We start from the raw sequence: 19,921 nt of genomic DNA, 5'->3' as shown, positions 1-19,921 counted from the left end.
ATCCTGCATAAAATCAACAGACGTTGGTAAGAAAGTGACGTGTCACCTACTTGTTTCAAACCAAAAGCAATATGACTCAAACCACTAGTAATGAAGTCATGTGCATTTGCGATTTTTTGAGGGGATCACTGATTGGCATGATTGTATCGAGTTAATCACACACAACTAATTTACGCTCATATAAACGCATATAAACGCATACAAAACACCATCAAGGAATTGTCGAAGCTTAATGTATTCGCCCCTATCGGTGAAGAGACTGCTCTTCTAGTCCAATTCAAGTTATTAATAACAAAACTTTCATTCGGTTGCTTAATAAGTTTTGCAGCTCATATCGAATTTGGATACGCCCAGAACGCCTGTCGAATCACTAATTTGCTGGTTCAGAATTACTATAAGCCACCCTGTTCAGTATTGTACAACAAGCCACTTCCTTGGTCGAACACATCTGAAGAGGTTATAATAAGTTAGGATAATGTCAGAAAGATATTCTCACCAGTTCTCCTGCCTATAACCAACAACTTCATGTACCATAAAACCGTTGACATTGCCTGAGTGTCCAAGACGGTGCGGGAAAGGGCAAAACAGGGTAAGAAAGGAGAAACAAGAGGCGAAGAGTTTAAATCTTGATCATAGTTAGAGGTTACAATCCGTTGTCATATACTTGTATCTACACAGCGACATTCTGGTGACATTTATCGCAAAATATCAGCCTTGATATTTTACTGTAAACGTCCAGATACGCACGTAAAACGTCACGCGTTTTGGGTCTTTGAAATTTGTAAATTTGGTGAAAAGAAACGGGGCAGATAGTTTAATTTATGCAAATTATATTAATGATCATTGTTTCGGTACCGAACCTTTATGCAAATGATTCTTTATCAATGTGGAATATTCATCTGCCCCGAATTATGCATTGTATATGTGAGTAAACAATTTTGAAAGTGAAATAACAAAATGGCCCTCGCTCGATTCGATGTTGCCGACATCAAAATCTCTCTCTCTCTCTCTCTCTCTCTCTCTCTCTCTTCTCTCTCTCTCTCTCTCTCTCTCTCTCTTCTCTCTCTCTCTCTCTAAAAACTGGAACATTTTGAAGCAGATAGGAGGTTTGGGACGGATAACGATTGCCATACCACATTTGACCGTAAATAGTTCTTCCTGTGCGTCCTTTCCCAAGTCCTATTGCCTTTACTTATGGTTTCAGTCAGTTGCAGAGGAATTTGCCGCGTATGGTGTTAGGTGAGCGTCATTTGTGCTGCGTCAGACACCAGACAAAATGGAGTGCCTGACACGTCACAAATGACGTTGACTTTATGATAAAGAGAAACAGGCGATATTGGGTGATACAAGTAATCGATAGAAATTTACAAATATAGGGAAAATTCTCAAATTTGAAGTTTTAGTTTTATTCTACCACGCGCATAAATATTGAGATATTTATGTAAGGAGGTTCATTCATATTGTATGCCATGTTTCCGATGAAGGTATACGACAAGTTCTCTCACTGACCACAATAAATGAAAGGTAACCATGCTCAAAAGAAGTTGCACGGGAAGAACGTCACTATTCGTGGTCTAATACGTATTACCATAGTTATCCTACCAACCCTTTCGGTTTGGATAATGCAGGATCGTCGTACACGGCGAAGAGTGAGGACAATTTTGTTTGTTTACATACTGAATCGCCATGTCACTAGGTATCGCACGTGACACGCCAAACTGTGATGCCGTGCGCTACGCTACCTTTTCCAAGGTAGAGCATACAAGTGGGAACCTACCAATGTGTGCTGCAGTCTGTACAAAAATAATCAAAACGTCAAAGGAACACCTACGACGACATTAAAAAATTTGACGCACAAATACTATGTATATTTACTACTACCTAAAATACTAATGACCTAAAACAGTTTCAGAATCCAATATTATGTCGGCAACGTAGTACAGTAGACGGAACTCGGCGGCCTTTTCGTCTATTGTCTGTTACTTAATTCTTTGCTTGCAAGTTGCTCGGGAATACCTAAATACTGGTACGAGGACGTTTGACGTGCGTGTCTCGAAGTTTAAAGTTACAAAGTTTAGGTTTTAGTATAGGATGACACGTATGTTTCGACGGAAGTTATCATTCATCCCTCAATACTTAAATATAATAATTATGATTCAAAAGCGATAACTTTATTTAAAATTATAGATTCACAAACGTACAAGAATATATCTAGGTAAACGTAATGATATCAGCTATACGTACAAAGTCTTTACTTTGAGGTTCCAGTATGCCCTCGCTTCATCATGTGATGCAATCATTAAGTCAACACGTCAACAAAAGAATGGACTTTGGGTCCAAAAGTGCCCTGGAATTTCAAAGTTCAAAATGGAAGCTTAGCTGATCTACATTTACACCCGTACTGTGTATTCATTTGGACGTTTGCGAATTGTTCCGTACAAAAATTAACACTTCATGAAACTGTCAGTTAATTGTTACCTCTATCAGCTGCAGGCAAGGCATTCATCGGTTCTATGATTGAAGGGTTCCTAGTTGTTGGTACTTTCTGATTGGGTGACGGAACTCCAGAAGAGGATTTGTTTGACATCATTATACTTTGCAGTCTGAATAAGAAAAAAACCGCACAGATATGAATGTCAGTTCTTTGTCCTATGTTTAATAGCCCTTTGCCCTTCGTCTGTGTGTCGTTTTATCTCTTTGTAATCTACACTATAAAGCAATGCAAATGTATCAAAATCGCAAAGAATTAATGTAAATTTTCTCAGTAAAATTGTATAATTATTTATACATTGATCTCATTGACACGATACTAGAAGAGAGGGGAACCCTGTTCCCGTTCCTGTATATAATTAGGCATACACACTTCTAGCCTAGTGGCGCTGTTGTGATAGTGGTCCGGGTTTAATCTCAGCCTATGATAATTTTTTTTACGCCCATGTTATAATATGGCAAAGTATTGAACATTTTTGAAAATGCAAAAACCCAACATACTTTGCGTCTTCATCGGCGATCAGTCTCTTCAGAGCCGCAATTTCAGGCAAATGAGGTGGTTCCAAACCAATTCCTATTTTTTTGCAATTTTCTATCATCTCCAATCGAAGCTCCTCTACTTTGCTTTCCAATTTTTTGATTTCTTCTGATGATGTAGTACGCATCTGAATGATAGTCTGGTTGAGGTGGTGGTTGTGACACTCCAAATCGCGAATCTGATGTAGACATATATTTTAATTACACATACACGTACGCACGATAATACATTAATGTAAATTAAGGTAGTATGCGCCTCAAAAGTGAATGCCTTAAACCTTTGCTTAAACTTTCCTTAATGAATCTTTCAACCACTCCCTTTCAAAATCAAGAATAAAATTGGGGGTCACCGCGCAAGTTTTGTGACTACAGAAACAAATTACCTATGATTTACCAAAATTCAAAATGGCCGCCATCCTGTTTTAACTCTATTGATTGAAAAAAAATCTCATTTTCGAATTTCGAAAAACTAAGCCAGTGGAATGTTTTCTTGCGCCAAGAGCTTTAAAATGAACCCCAACAAGTGGTATATCAGAAAAGAACTGTAAAAGTTTGGGAGTCCGAATATTTGTCCCGGAGGCGCATTCTACTAAAGGTAGTATGCACCTCGAAAGTGAAAGACTTAAACTTTTGCTCTAACTTTCCTCAAGGAATCTTTCAATCATTCTCTTTCAAAATCAAGAATAAAAACTAGGGGTCACCGTGCAAATTTTGGTACTAGAGAAACAAATTACCCAAGATTTACCGATATTAGAAATTCAAAATGGCCGCCATCCCTTTGTTAACCCTATGGAGAAAAATAAAAAATTTCGAATTTCGGAAAACTAAGCCTTTGAAAAGTTTTCTTTCACCAAGATCTTTAAAATGAACCCCCACATGTGGTATGTCAGAAGAGAATTGTAAAAGTTTGAGAGTCCGAATGTCTGTCGCCGAGGTGCGTTCTACACTAAAGTGAAATCAACAGCAAATAAACAGGAGATCAACGTAACGTGATGGCTCGGAGGCTAACGTTTTACTACACTGAATGACCACAGACAAAAATATGAGCAACTCGACATGTGGACACATATTCGGCCTTCAAACGTTGTTATGTAGGTCATTTCCCCCACACTCATCATGACCTGAGTTCAATTAGTCTAGAACATTCTCAAGGTCACTGCCCTTAATGACCTCACAACCTTGAATTCAATTAGTCATGTTTGGAATGTTCTGGAAAGTTGATTAGTTGTGTAAGGGAGATAATTTTAGAACAGTAATTAGCATGTCAATAAAAGTTCTAGATTGTTCTTATATGCCTTTATAAAAGGGACGCGCTCAGCTTCCAGTCAGACTTTTGGGATCGTGTCTCTTGTGTGTTACTAAACTCCAGCAGTAGTCATTCTCAAGACTTTTCAAGACCTTCACTGCCAACGCTGGATTTATACTGTGGACTTTGTGCAGCTTCAAGCCTGCAAGCCAAAGGACTGTTCATTCATCCAACTGACTGTTACAACTCTGAGACTGGAGCTTTGCCGTCCCAGCTGAGATAAGTAGTCTGTACACTTTTAAAGCTTGTACTCTATCCCTGACTTAGCAATTAGTTTTATTTTCGTAATAATTTTGTTTAAACGTTAACTGCTGAGTTCACCCTTTTGTTCGTTTTCTCTGCACGTAACAAATTGGGGGCTCGTCCGGGAGACGAATATTTTGAGCCGTTTGACAACATTTTGACAGCCTTTTCAAAACTACTGTATACTGTGAACTCAGCGAAATTTAATCATGGCGGAATTTAAACCAGACGAATTTATGGATGACCTTGATCAGGACACATTTAATTCCCTCAGAAAAGACAACCTCATAGCACTGGCAAATTTCCTTAAAGTAGAAGTTAAAAGATCTATGCGCAAGAGGGAAATACAGTACCGTATTGCCAAACATCTGGTTGATTTAGGCCAATTTGAGGAATCCACCTTGAAAGATTATGAGCCCGAGTCTACCTTTGAACTAAGAAAATTAGAATTAGAAATGCAGACAAATTTGGAGATCAAGAAACTAGAATTACAAATGAGAGAGAAAGAATTACAAATGGAAAAAGAGAGACAGGCAGATTGGAGCTTAAGAAATTGGAATTAGAAAAGGAAATGAAAGAAAAAGAATTGCAAATGGAAGAAAGACAGAAAGAAAAAGAAAGGCAGGAAAGATTAGAAATGGAAGAAAGACAGAGAGAAAAAGAATTGCGATTAGAAGAACAGCGATTACAGGTAGAAATAAAACGTTTAGAGCTTGGACAGTCAGGAAAATTCTTCCCTTCAGACAAGTTTGACATCACTAAGCATTTCAGGTTAGTTCCCCCTTTCCAAGAAAAGGATGTTGACAAATATTTCTCTCCATTTTGAGAAAATTGCTCAGAGTCTGAATTGGCCTAAGGAGTCCTGGTCTATGCTTTTGCAGAGTGCTTTGGTGGGTAAAGCCAGAGAAATTTACATTCAGTTGTCAGTAGAGCAGGCTTCAGATTATGATTCTGTGAAGGAATTAATTCTCAAGGGTTATGAGTTGGTGCCTGAAGCGTACCGTCAGAAATTTAGGGATTGTGAGAAGGCGAAAGATCAAACTTATGTTGAATTTGCTCGAACAAAAGAACAACTGTTTGATCGTTGGTGTTCTTCGGAAAAGGTCAGTCAGAATTATGACAAATTACGACAGCTCGTTTTGATTGAGGAATTTAAAAGGTGCATCCGGAGTGACATCAAGACGTTTATCAATGAACAAAAGGCAGATACATTAGAGGTTGCTGCACGTTTGGCCGATGATTATTCATTGACCCACAAATCTTCATTTCTCAGCAAACCATCCAGTCCTTTTCATACAGAAACAATGCAGGTAAATTTAACTCGTCCTTTTCATCCAAGAATTTTTCAAAGGAGAGTAGGAAATCAAATGACAACAGTTCACAAAATTCAAGTAACACTTCCACATCATCAAATCCCAAGTCTCAATCTCCTTCTGACAAACAGTTCGGTACACTTTCTTGTAATTATTGCAAGAAAGACGGCCATTTAATGTCAGAGTGTTTCAAGTTGAAAAGAAAACGTGAAGGTCAAAGTGGTCAAAGTGGATCTAAGCCCACCGGCTTTATTTCTTCATCAACTCAATTAGAGTCTAATAATGTGTGTAACACATTTTCTGAGGTTAAACCCCTCTTATCCCCAATTAATGAGGTCAAGGTCAATTCTTCTCAAGATAGCATTATGGGTATTTTCGAACCATTTATTCATAATGGTTTTATATCACTTTCTAGTGATTTTTCTTCCGCTACCCCTGTCAAAATTTTAAGAGATACCGGGGCTTCCCAGTCTCTTTTGTTGGCAGATACCCTGCCGTTTTCTGAAAAGTCATTTTCAGGTTCTAAAGTTCTTATTAAGGGGGTAGATTGTAATGACTACATTCCTGTTCCTCTCCATAATGTCTATTTGTCTTCGGACTTTGTTTCTGGACCTGTGCTTTAGGTATTAGGCCTTTTTTGCCTTTTGAAGGGATTCACCTTCTTCTTGGAAACGACCTTGCTGGGGACAAGGTCATTACTAATCCACTTGTGACTGATAATCCTACTTTAGATCAGGATCCAGAGCCAATTGAACAAGAGATACCCGATTTATTTCCTTCATGTGCCATTACTCGAGCCATGTCAAAGAAAACTTCTGAGAATCAAAATACTCTCAAAAATAATGTCACAGATGTTGACTTAAATGACACCTTTCTCAGTCAGGTGTTTGACACGGATCATTCCGTTATCCCTCGTGGATTTGAAACTTCCAGTAAAACTTCTGCTGACCAAAGTCAGACATTTTCTAGATCAAATCTCATTGCAGAACAACACAAAGACCCAGATGTTTTGTCTTTGTTTGACAGGGTAGATGATGAAGGTAAAACTTCAGATAGCTCTGTTTCCTATTATACAAAATCTGGTATTCTCATGCGTAAATGGAGACCTCCAGACGTTTTGGTTGATGACGATTGGGCTATAAAACATCAAATTGTGGTTCCAAAGCCCTACCGTGCTGAAATATTGCGCCTAGCCCATGAAACCCCCTGGGCTGGTCACTTAGGAGTCAGGAAAACTTATCATAAAATTCTCAGTCACTTTTATTGGTCTAATCTCAGGCAGGATGTAACACATTTCTGTAAAACTTGTCACACATGTCAAATGGTAAGAAAGCCGAATCAGACCATTCCAAAGGCCCCTTTACAGCCAATTCCTGCATTTCAAGAACCATTTAGTAGGATTCTAATAGACTGTGTTGGGCCCCTACCAAAAACAAGATCAGGAAATGAGTACATGCTGACAATAATGTGTACATCAACTCGGTTCCCAGAAGCCATACCACTGAGAAATATAAAGACAAAGACTATAGTGAAAGCTTTAGTCAAATTTTCACTTTATTCGGCCTCCCTAAATGTGTCCAGTCCGATCAAGGCTCCAACTTTATGTCTGGTATTTTTCAACAAGTAATGGATCAGCTAGGCATTAAACAGTATAGGTCATCCGCCTATCATCCAGAAAGTCAGGGTGCTCTTGAGCGATTTCATCAAACTTTGAAAAACATGATTAGGACCTACTGTTTTGACACAGAGAAACAGTGGGATGAAGGAATTCATTTTTGCTCTTTGCTGTTAGAGAGTCAATTCAAGAGTCTCTTGGTTTTAGCCATTTGAGCTTGTATTTGGACATACAGTCCGTGGCCCACTTAAGCGTTAAAGAGAAATTCCTATCAGACGATGATGATTGTCTGAATATTTTGCAATATGTGTCAGATTTTCGTACGAAACTCTCTAAAGCATGTGAATTAGCCAGAGAAAATCTTGAGTCATCTCAGCAGTCAATGAAAACCAAATATGATAAAAGCACCTCAAAACGGAAGTTTGAACCAGGTCAAAAAGTTCTTGTTCTACTTCCAATTCCTGGCAAACCACTCCATGCTCGTTACTTTGGGCCATACCTAATTGATAAGAAATTGAGTGATTTAAATTACATCATAATAACACCTGACAGGCGAAAACAAAAACAGCTATGTCACATAAATATGCTTAAGCCATATTTTGATAGGGATAATCCTACTATAACTCAGCCTGTCAGTGCAGTCAGTTCAAACCATTATGAAGATAGTGATACTGAAACTGACTTGAGTGAAAATACTCTAAACTCAAAGCTGGGCTCGGTCAAGCTTCAGAACTCAGAAATCCTGGAGAAGCTGGAGTCTACAAAGTTGGCACACCTCCAGCCAGAACAACAACAACAGGTGAAAGAACTGCTCCATGAATATAAAACACCTGTTTCAAGATGTTCCAACGAGGACAAACGTCATCTATCACGACGTTGATGTTGGGGACAGTAAGCCTGTAAAACAGCATCCATACAGACTGAATCCAACAAAAGCGAAATATCTCCAGGAAGAAGTCAAATACCTGCTGGACAATGACTTTATTGAACCCAGTAAAAGTAACTGGAGTTCGCCGTGCATACTTGTTCCCAATCAGATCACAGTTATCGTATGTGCACGGACTTTAGGAAGGTCAACACTTTAACAAAGACAGACACTTTCCAATCCCGAGGATTGATGACTGCATCGACCGAGTGGGAAAAGCCAAGTATGTGACAAAATTTGACCTACTGAAGGGATTTTGGCAAGTCCCTCTGACGGATCGTGCTCGTGAAATATCCGCCTTTGTTACACCAGACGGATTGTTCCAGTACAAGGTGATGCCATTCGGAATGAAGAACTCTCCGGCAACGTTCCAACGGATGATCAACGACGTCATATCCGGGCTAGACGGGTGTGCAGCTTACGTTGACGACGTCGTCCTGTATAGTGACACCTGGGAGGAACACATCAAGCTCATGCGGAAGTTCTTTGAGAGACTGAGCAAAGCAATGTTGACTGTCAACCTTGCCAAATCTGAGTTTGGTTGGCAAGGGTAACTTACCTCGGACATACTGTAGGACAGGAGTGAGGTAAAACCTGTTGATGCCAAAATCAGTGCCATTTCAAGTTTTCCCATACCAAACTGCAAACGACAACTGATGCGCTTTCTCGGTATGGCTGGTTACTACAGAAAATTCTGTCCAAATTTCTCCACAATTACTGAGCCTTTGACTAACTTACTTAAAAAGAAAGTAAAGTTTGTTTGGTCAGAGCAATGCCAACAGGCATTTGATACACTTAAAGCCATACTGCAAAGTGCCCCAGTGTTGTCTGCACCAGATTTCACTTTGCCATTCAAATTAGCTGTAGATGCTAGTGATACGGCTGCTGGTGCTGTTTTATTGCAAGAGGATAGTCATGGTATAGATCATCCTGTTTGCTATTTTTCACGCAAATTTAACAAATCCCAGAGAAACTACTCTACAATTGAAAAAGAGTGTTTATCTTTGATATTAGCTTTACAGCATTTTGAAGTTTATGTTACTTCTTCAAATCAGCCAATAGTGGTTTATATTGATCACAACCCTCTTGTTTTTCTGCAGAAATTTAAAGGCAAAAATCAGAGATTGCTAAGATGGAGTTTAATGTTACAGGATTTTAATCTTGACATTAGACATATCAAAGGCAGAGACAATTAATTGCAGACTGTCTCTCTCGTATTTAGAGTTTATTTTGTTCACTTTCAAGAAATTTTATTGTTGTTCACTTTCAAGAAACTTTACTTTAGAGTAAAACAAAATTTGAGTACTTAAATCCTTTTCAAGATTACATTTGTAAAAGAAAGATTTTTCTTTGAAAAATTTCTTTTTTTGAAGAGGGGGTGTGTTATGTAGGTCATTTCCCCACACTCATCATGACCTGAGTTCAATTAGTCTAGAACATTCTCAAGGTCACTGCCCTTAATGACCTCACAACCTTGAATTCAATTAGTCATGTTTGGAATGTTCTGGAAAGTTGATTAGTTGTGTAAGGGAGATAATTTTAGAACAGTAATTAGCATGTCAATAAAAGTTCTAGATTGTTCTTATATGCCTTTATAAAAGGGACGCGCTCAGCTTCCAGTCAGACTTTTGGGATCGTGTCTCTTGTGTGTTACTAAACTCCAGCAGTAGTCATTCTCAAGACTTTTCAAGACCTTCACTGCCAACGCTGGATTTATACTGTGGACTTTGTGCAGCTTCAAGCCTGCAAGCCAAAGGACTGTTCATTCATCCACTGACTGTTACAACTCTGAGACTGGAGCTTTGCCGTCCCAGCTGAGATAAGTAGTCTGTACACTTTAAAGCTTGTACTCTATCCCTGACTTAGCAATTAGTTTTATTTTCGTAATAAATTTTGTTTAAACGTTAACTGCTGAGTTCACCCTTTTGTTCGTTTTCTCTGCACGTAACAACTTTTACAATATACAATACTTCACAGAAAAAGTACCCGGTCACATGACGATGCTTAGGTTGGTAGAGCGCGATGAGCGACTTGCCTCAATAGATAGAGCAAGATCTAAACCATGAACATCATTGTGAATCAAATAAAATGTAGAAAATGGAAAATTACTAAACGACCTTGCCTTAACTTGAAAAGAAGAAATCTCTTTCTTGTACTTTTCAATTTCAATTTTCAGGGAACATTTCTCAGCCTTCTCCTTCTGCATCTCCTCTGAACACTGGTCGAATTGAACATGTAAATTTTTCATCTGTAAATGAATCAAATGTTCATTTAGTAAATTTTAAAATGGATATATCCTTGACATGAAATGGCGAGAACAGAAATAAAAAAAACACAGAGATATAAATTAATAAATTGATAAATAAACACAACGAATAAATAAATAAATAAATATAGATACAATCTGATAGATAGATAGACAGATAAATTAATAGATAGATACGATCTACTTGCAAAGCATCTTAAAGAGAACAAAATAAAAATTACCCTTACTTTTTCTGTAATTAATAGCAGAAACTTAATGTTAAGTTATTCATTTTGTAATTTGGACGGGTTGTAAAATTTCTGCAACCTGCATCTTACAATATTGTGAGACTAAACCGTCACGATATATATTTAAGACACTATTGTCGTTGTCCTTGCTTGCATAAAATTGCTGACAATTGAGAACTGCTGTTGCACCTGTACAGCAAACACTGTCGTCTTCACCACATGAACCAATAAATACGGTGTTTTCAATCGGGTTCGAACTCACAGCATACGGCAGTCAGTCACCTAGTCTCGGTTACCCAGACTGCTCTGCGGGCTCTCTCTTCTGGCCGCCCCTGTGTAGGCGTCGCGGCCGAAAGAGAGAGCCCGCAGAGCAGTCTGGGTAACCAAGACTACCAGTCACCTAGCGGACAAGCAATTGACAGAACCACTCGCCCAAAATAACCGAGCTAAGTTGTTATCATTTTTCTGACAGCAACCACTCCACACTGCTGTGGAGTTCATGGAACACTCGCACTTACATACTCGCACACACATTTTATCTAAGCGACGGATACATCGCTTAAAGTGGGCGAAAGATAGCCTCAAGGACAATTCTGTCCACCAGCAGAGCTATCAACTTGGGTAGAAAATACAGTCTTTGAAAAAGGTTTAAACTCACAACATAGGACAGCCAGTCACCTATCGAGAGAAGCAACAGACATAACCACTAGGCCAAATCCTCACACTAAAATAAACCTCGAACAAAATAAAATAAAATAAAAACAAAAGGCAGTATTGCTGAAGGCAATGAGTACTTGGGCCGTGATATAGTAATTTTGAGGACAATATATACTAGTATTCAAATATGGTCTCGAATTTCCTCCTGTCAATTGGCATTTGATTAACTGGTTATTAAACGAAGCAATGGCATGGCAACGGCAACGGCAGGGTTTATTTATAGTGGAAACTACTTAAACTCCTAAAATATTCAAATTACAGCAAATTTTTTTGTTCTCGATGGTAGATGTCTAATAAATATTAGTATGTGCACAAATAACATGGTGTTCGTTTAACTATATTATGGTGGAGATTTCAGAATCCGATCGTGACCACCCCCTCACAAAGTCTAATGGTGGGTCCCTAAGTGAATTGCTCTGGCATTGGGAAGCAAACTCAACATTACAGGATTTTATTAGAGCCAGTTAGAGGGCCTGAGGGGTAACTGCAAAATTTAACAAACCTTAAGTTACCATTTAAATATCGCAGATATTCGTTGCTATCTATAAATTTTCTTATGGCAGAATAGGCGAAACAAAGCAAAGATTTTTGTAAATTCTGCCATTTTCCAAAGCTTGCCATACTATTTGAAAAAAAAGTACAATGGAGTGGATTCCTGTCCCATCCTGAAGTAGGTTGCACCATGTTGTATTTGTAAAGATGGAAAGATTGTATGTGCACCATTTTTGGTGTTTATCATAATTGTATGGCAGTACTGTGGCCATATTTGGGAGGAGAACCGGTTACCCTACAGAAATCTATCCATGTAGTTCAACTCAATGGATAATTATACTTGAATAAACATCGCAGAGTCAGAACATTTCCATGAACTAACTTTAATATAATAAAATTAAAAAATATTCTCAAAAGTTGTGCAAAATTTGCATCAACTTAATGAGTGTTTGATATAACCTACTAATCTATGAACTGCTAGACAAACTTTTGAACTGTTAATCAAGTGTCAAACATAGCACCAGAAATCGAAGCACAATCTGGAAACCTTTTTGAAAATAACACAACTTGCGAGTTTTTTCCTGAGGCAACATTGAAAACACAACTGAATTACCTATATTATCAAACAACATGTGCACTTATTACACGTAACTCTCTTGACAATTGGGTTTGGAAAAAATACAAGTGGTAACCTACACATGTATGAAACTATTGAACACGTTTATCAAACATTCATTATCTATACAAGTTGAATAGTTGTTTGAATGGAAATTGTCTGTGAAACATTGTTAATTTGCCATTCTATATGAACAATGAGAGGAAGTGAAAAACACAACATAATTGGCTTTTAAGGTTATTTTATGACAATTAGGAAAATGTCACCACAACAGATTACACTGTATTTTTACAATATGTAGACTTGCTTTGTTAAACACTGCAGGATTATCGATTAATATACTGTCAGGAAATGGCCAATTTCGTGTATCAAGACGCAGATTCTGAAGTGATTGCATGCATGCATGCAAGCTGTTGTAAAACGAGTCATTGACAATGACATAGTCCCCTCTTGTAATAGGAGTATTAGTCTTGATGGGGCAGGGAAATGTGGTCATTAAAAAGTATCACTGAAGTGTACATGTTGAGATCTATGGGCAAATAGGTCTATGTTGTTGTTCCCATTTGAAACATCAGGCATGTCTAAGTTCTGGTTCTAAATCGGGAAAAAAGATCAGACCTCTAGCTGTATTGGCCAGCCAAGAAATACATATGTGCATAATAAATGAGGTACAAGATGTGACATCTCAGGGTCTAATATCTTATCAAAATTGAAGGGTATAGAACTTGTGGTTACTGAGTTATGCATATATATGTATAATCAAGGTCAAAGGTCATCAAGTTCACGTGACATTTTGAAAAAAATCATTGTATTGCTAATTAATCCCTATATGCCAAAAATCAGACCTCTAGCTCTATTCGCTTGCCCAGAATTAGATATGTGCATAATTAATGAGGTAAAGCGTGTGTTGTCATAAGGTCACCCATCCTACTAAATATAAAGAACATAGCACTTGTGGTTACTTATTTATTGGCATAAACGTATATTTAAGGTAAAAGGTCATCGAGGTCACATGACATTTTGTCAAAAAATTTCTACCCTATAGTTATCCCTATATACCAAAAATCGGACATCCAGCTCTATTGGCTTGCTCAGAATTAGATATGTGCATAATTAATGAAGAACAATATGTGGCGTCATAAGGTGTCCCATCATACCAAATATGAAGGGTGTAGCACTTGTGGTTACTGAGTTGTGGACAAATATGTATATTTGAGGTCAAAGGTCATTGAGGTCACGTGACGTTTTGTCAAAATAATTGTATTGTTAAGTTATCCCTATATACAAAAAATCAGACCTCTAGCTCTATTGGCTCGCTCAAAATTAGATATGCACATAATTAATGAGGTATAATATGTGGTGTCATAAGGTGTCCCATCATACCAAATATGAAGGGTGTAGCACTTGTGGTTACTGAGTTGTGGACAAATATGTATATTTGAGATCAAAGGTCATTGAGGTCACGTGACGTTTTGTCAAAATAATTGTATTGTTAAGTTATCCCAAAAATGAGACCTCTAGCTCTATTGGCTCGCTCAAAATTAGATATGCGCATAATTAATGGGGTACAATATGTGGCGTCATAAGGTGTCCCATCATACCAAATATGAAAGGTTAGCACTTGTGGTTACTGAGTTATGGACAATATATCATGTATATTTGAGGTCAAAGGTCACCAAGGTCACATGATATTTTGTCAAAATGTCTGAGATATCTGCGTGAACCGATGGACTCACTGATGGACTCACGGACGGATATGACCCAATCTATAAGCCCCCTGGACTTTATCCGTGGGGACAAAAAACTGTGTCACTGCATCCTTTAGGCAATATGAGTACGATGAGAAACTAATTTTTATTTTTCTTGGCCTTATACATGGGAGTCTATGGAGGTGTAAACTAAAAAGTCCTCTATCATGGCCAAATTTGATCGCATTGTGAAACAAATCGACGTGCATCTGTATGGGGTTGGGTACTATTCTTGTGCAAAGTTTGAAAGAAATTGACCAGGGCATGTCTGAGATATCTGCGTGAACGGACGGACGGACGGACATGACCAAACCTATAACTCCCCAAGGACTTCGTCCGTGGGCACTAAAAACAACGCAACAGTTATTACAGCTACACCGGCGGTAGGTTCACATCCAGAGCCCCGTACGGTCTGCCGCCGTCGCTTGAAAACAATCTCATAAACCCGGCCATATGGGCAGCTGTGTATGGGCAGCTGGATGCTTGACTTCCCGGAGAAGGCGAGCTGTCACATTCAAGCTCAGGATTATTTGTCGATCAAATTCAGTATATTTACCTTACCTAGATGAAATCTTGTCTATAGGCTGAAATTTCGCCGAAGTTTGACAAAATTACATCGATTTTTCCGTTTCATATCCGACATTTTTGAGTTTTGAGTGCAGACAGAAATAAGTTTTGAGGCAACATGGCTGCGACCCCATGTGAAAATGTGTTCGCGATCAAATCTTCCTATATTTTTTTCAGAATTTTCGACAAAATCATTGCTTCTTACATCTTTTGTAAAATATAAAATATTAAAATAAAAATGCGATGTGCCATGTCTCCAGATTTCTAAAATATCGTTCGTTGACCGTTTGACAGAATACTCATTTTGCAAACTCGTGACGCAGTTGAAATTCAATACTGACCGCCAAATAATCTTAATGAGACGAGATCATTCTAGACATCCTCCAAATTATCCAACCATTCGCATTGGAGTTCAGCTCGCTTAGAGTATCATAACATTCTTCGGCCTTCTTTTAGATCGACCCTAATTTCTCCCATTTAGGAAATAAATACACAAGCTACCTCGACAAAACTTCGTGCACCATCCAGGACCAAACGCACTACAAATCTGTCTTGACGTCATCATCTCCTTACATGGTAATCGGCATACCATATTTTTTAGCAAAGGAGACACAGAATACGTCGGAGTATTCAGTTTCAAAACGTATTACATTGTGTGATGTTGTCAAAAAAGGTAATGTTACTGCAGTGGTATAAATCACAAAACACAAAAGTTCAAACCAGTTTATTTTGGACTGGCTTTACCCAACATTTCATATTGTTTCTCATGCCAGATTTGACCACGTGCTTACTGGCGACCCCTTTACATGCAAATTTTGTGTCAAATGGTGTGTTCTCCTGGAAAAACAAACGTACGATTTCTAAATGAAGGAGGCGAAATTTGCCCTCAAGACTTGAAACCACCCCTTTATGGGGTGTACCTAGCTATTTTGAACGAGCTTCTCGAATCTGCAGCTCTATTTCGAAATGATGGTCTGGTTTTCTCAGCTCAAGGATAAGTGTTCTCCATCGCTGTGGGCATTACTATTCTCAACTGGGGGCACAGTTTCCAGTCGTAATTTTTCATTGTGTCCGGGATATAAAACCTTTCCTTTTCACACCTTCACTTTGATTAACACTGGTCCACATCTTGTCAGTGATTAAACATGTTTCAAGTTTAAATGTTAAAGTCTGGTCTCGAGCCCTCCTGTTCGACCAAACTGAAATTACCCCTCCCACTTTGGCTCGTCCAGTGGGTGTAGCAAGGGTCGTGCCATCGCCTATGAAACGGAGGGTGCATTAATTGTTGCATTTCGATGCACATTTTGATCATATTCAGAAGATTTTGTGGCAAAAACTCAGATAGAGAAGCATTAATATTCACATCTCACTTATTCAAGACTGGCTGAGAGCAGCACTTCCATTCAGTTAACATCATTACGCCATTTATTATGCCAAGAAAGATGAAGCCGAGACATTTTGCCCTCCCTGGTCTCAACCAGAAATGGTTATACCTTACAGAGTTTTTCCCACGGAATGAAAACAAATGTACTTGGGCTGAGGTCCAAGTACAATAAAATAAAATAAAATAAAATAAAATAAAATAAAAACCTCAAACTATCAAAGGGGTACCTTTCGCTCCAAGCAAGTCACTTCCCTCACGTAGTCTTCATTTTGAGTCTTCAGTACTCTTATCTCTTCCGACGCTTTTTTATGGTACATCGAGTGTTCACTGTACTCATGTTTTAGCTGGTCCAGCTGTGTATGAGAACCAAATTCGACAGCTTAAGAATCCTCACTAGCATGGAATTTGTATACTGGAAATTGGACTTATCGACCAAATGTCAGATTAATAAATAACCATCGGTAACGTCACTTTTTATACCTACTCATTTTAACATTAAAATTGCAATAAACATATTAAAATTTGCAGATTACAGAATGGTCCTTCATTTCCTTATTCAAAATTAATTGAAAGCAAATGTTTACTTGAGGAAAAACAACTTCAGAATTAATGTAATTACTTATTGAGAAGTCACAATGCGTTCACTGCCAAACAGAATGCATGACCAGTTGAAGCAGCCACATTAAAACACGAGGTAATTGTTAGGGTTGTATCATGTGTGAGATGCGCCGTAAGGTACTTGGAAGGTCGGCCAAAATGAAATTGTATATAGCTTTCATTTTCGACCACCCACCAAAGACATCTATTTGCTCAGTCGAAATTCGCTCTTTGAAATTTTCAGGGCTGCTGCACATGTTTCATTAACGCACAATGATCCAAACTGTCATGAACAAAGTTGATCTCGATGATGCATAGGGCATAAGACGTACACATATCAAGTTACTCAATATTTCGTAAAATACTTTAGAAAGCACACGAAGAAATGAAACAAAATTACTGAAAACGTCAAAGTAGCTTTTAGGCAAAGAAAAACATAGAAATATCAAAATATGTACTGGTATGCGACTTGAAGGGGGGGGGGGGGCATAGTTTTGATCATCAACGGGGTCATAAAACATTTTTTTTTGGATACTGTTTGATAATTTTAGTAGAGACACAATAAGAATTTGCCTGCCAATCCCCGGCTACAGGAGAGCTTAAGATTTCTCTTACTGAAAGCCCCTTAACCGGCAAGGTTATGTATCACATGCCCTGTTTATTAAACGTCACCCCTCCATAGATTTCAACTGTAGTTTGTTGATGACGTCGCGGACCGCATAGTCATCATTTGACTGAAAGTGAACCGGAACTATTTTCACCTTGACAACTTCGGATTTAAAAATCATCAAATTACATGTTTTACATATGAAATACTGTTTTTATAAAGTTCATAAAAAATCGTTAAACTAAAAAACGGTGATTTAAATATATATACCAATGTGCCGTTCGACGATAAAAATCATTACAATTTTTCAGCAGATTTTCATCTAACATGGAAATAATTAAAAGTATATGATTGTCTTTTGTCTGCAAACCAAAAATGTTGAGTAAAATCACATAAGAGGGACTGTAATAAAGACATAGCCTAAACAATGGACTATGTATTCTCGAGACAGGAGGCCATTTGCCCTCCTTACGTCGGGCGAAGGCCACCTATCTTGGGGCACATAGTCCCATGTTTTGGGCTATAATATATATAAACTAACATTATCATGCACGCCGGTCGTTCGAACTTTACTTACACTCTTTCCGTATCTTTGCTCAGCTTTCGCATGGTAGTGCTGCATACGAGCATACACGTCGTCCTGGTACCGAAGCAGATGTTCTTGCCCCGCCACTGTAACTTGCTTTTGCACATCAATTTCACGCCTCGCCATCTTCTCCGACACATTTTGTTTAAACTCGGCAAATCGCTAGGAATCAACAAATCGATGCATAAAGTTCAACAAAAAAAACCCAAACAAACAAAAAACTAAAAGTGTGGTGTTGGGCATTGTTGTGTGCTTATGTTTGTATATAGGGAGGTATGTGGCGCGGGTTGGAGTATAGTGGTGTGTGAGTTCGATGTCAGTAAGTGTGTAGACTGGATGACCCGTCGCTCGAGGCAGGGCGGCCCACTCCTCCCAGACACAAGAAAACTATGTAGGGTAACATTAAACGACTGTAATCGGTTTCGTCTAGTACAAACAAAGGACGAAATCTTAATATGAACATAAACAGCTATATACTGTGAATTTTTACGCTATCTTGAAAGACAGGCACGATGTCGGAATACAGTCTAGTAAAGTGAAGCGGTCTCACCATGCCAAAGTTGGAGTCGTTTGTATTGTACTTAGATCGCAACAAAAAATGTCTCTTTTGAAGACGAAAATGTGTCTGATCAGGCAAGGTGAGGTTGCAGGACTGCCTTCGTACAACCATGGAGGTAAAAAGGTACCTATATGGTGCGACGTACACGTACTACAGTGCACATGTGGTATGCCATATAGTCGTAATGCAGTGTTGTTTATGTTAAATCAGCAGGGTCAAAATTGTGCCATGTAGACATGAGCATTTGCAGTTTTTCCAGCAACAGCACAAATTACCGAGAATATCTCAGCGTGTTCATTGGTAAATTCAACTTTGGTAGCTATCAGAATCAATTGGTTTTGATTTTGGTTTTGGTAAACGCCGGCAAAGTTCACAGACAGGTAGACAGATCAGAGTGCAATATCAAGGTATGGAATATCCGACTAACTTCTTATACCTGACAGATCTCTGTCTTTTCGACTGACAGTTTTTTACACTCAGCTTCTCGCCTTTCACGACAGTTCATATGCTTGACCTCTGCCATACCGTATTCCGCTTTCTCATCTTGATATTGCTTACGCAGGAGTTTGTATTCGGTCTGTAGATTTTCATATAGGTGTGTGAGCGCTGTAAGACTAAATGTTGAAACAAGAGTCCAGTGTTAAGATTAGATCACGCTGATATTAACAACAAAGTCACATTCCTGTCAGATCGCATTAAATGACTTGAAACAGTCCTATGACGCATAATCACTCATGCCAAATCAAGTGGCATGAATATTAATGACCACTTAATATGCCCATTTGAATTCTGATTACCCTTGAGTGCTGTAATTTTCCCACCTAAATTTAAATGCAACATTTTGTCAATATTTATGAACTTTTGTGAGATTTTTTTGATAATTTGGACAAAATGAACATCACATTTCATTTGCTACAGATTTTTATCAAAAATTGTGGCAAAACCTTGAAAAAAATTGACTAGGGTATATTTTATAAAGGTGACCAAATTGACTTTGGCGCTCAGAGGGTTAACTTTAATTTGTAATACCCCTAAAAGGCGACCATAATCTGTCATATCTTTCACTTTCAATCAAATCGTCTTAGCTTCACCCTCTCTGCACTGCAGTATGTGTCTTCAAACTAAA

At 38.3% G+C, this 19,921-nt stretch overlaps 1 protein-coding gene across 1 annotated transcript in view; it reads right to left on the bottom strand.

The window, feature by feature from the left end:
* Window positions 1-2,467: 2,467 nt before the first annotated feature.
* The window catches only part of LOC139148535 (myosin heavy chain, skeletal muscle-like), a 48,883-nt gene continuing 31,429 nt past the window's right edge, over window positions 2,468-19,921 (bottom strand). Inside the window, exons 9-14 of the mRNA XM_070720023.1 lie at window positions 19,232-19,409; window positions 18,228-18,398; window positions 16,674-16,799; window positions 10,552-10,677; window positions 2,992-3,206; window positions 2,468-2,603 (exon numbers count right to left, since the gene is read on the bottom strand). Of these exons, the coding sequence (XP_070576124.1) occupies window positions 2,468-2,603; window positions 2,992-3,206; window positions 10,552-10,677; window positions 16,674-16,799; window positions 18,228-18,398; window positions 19,232-19,409 (952 nt within the window). The remainder of the gene's footprint in view (window positions 2,604-2,991; window positions 3,207-10,551; window positions 10,678-16,673; window positions 16,800-18,227; window positions 18,399-19,231; window positions 19,410-19,921) is intronic.

The sequence above is a fragment of the Ptychodera flava genome, chromosome 13 (genome assembly GCF_041260155.1).
Source record: "Ptychodera flava strain L36383 chromosome 13, AS_Pfla_20210202, whole genome shotgun sequence".
Classification (NCBI taxonomy): Eukaryota; Metazoa; Hemichordata; class Enteropneusta; family Ptychoderidae; genus Ptychodera; species Ptychodera flava.
The sequence above is the reverse complement of the archived record's forward strand: the minus strand, read 5'-3'. Positions and strand labels throughout refer to the sequence as shown.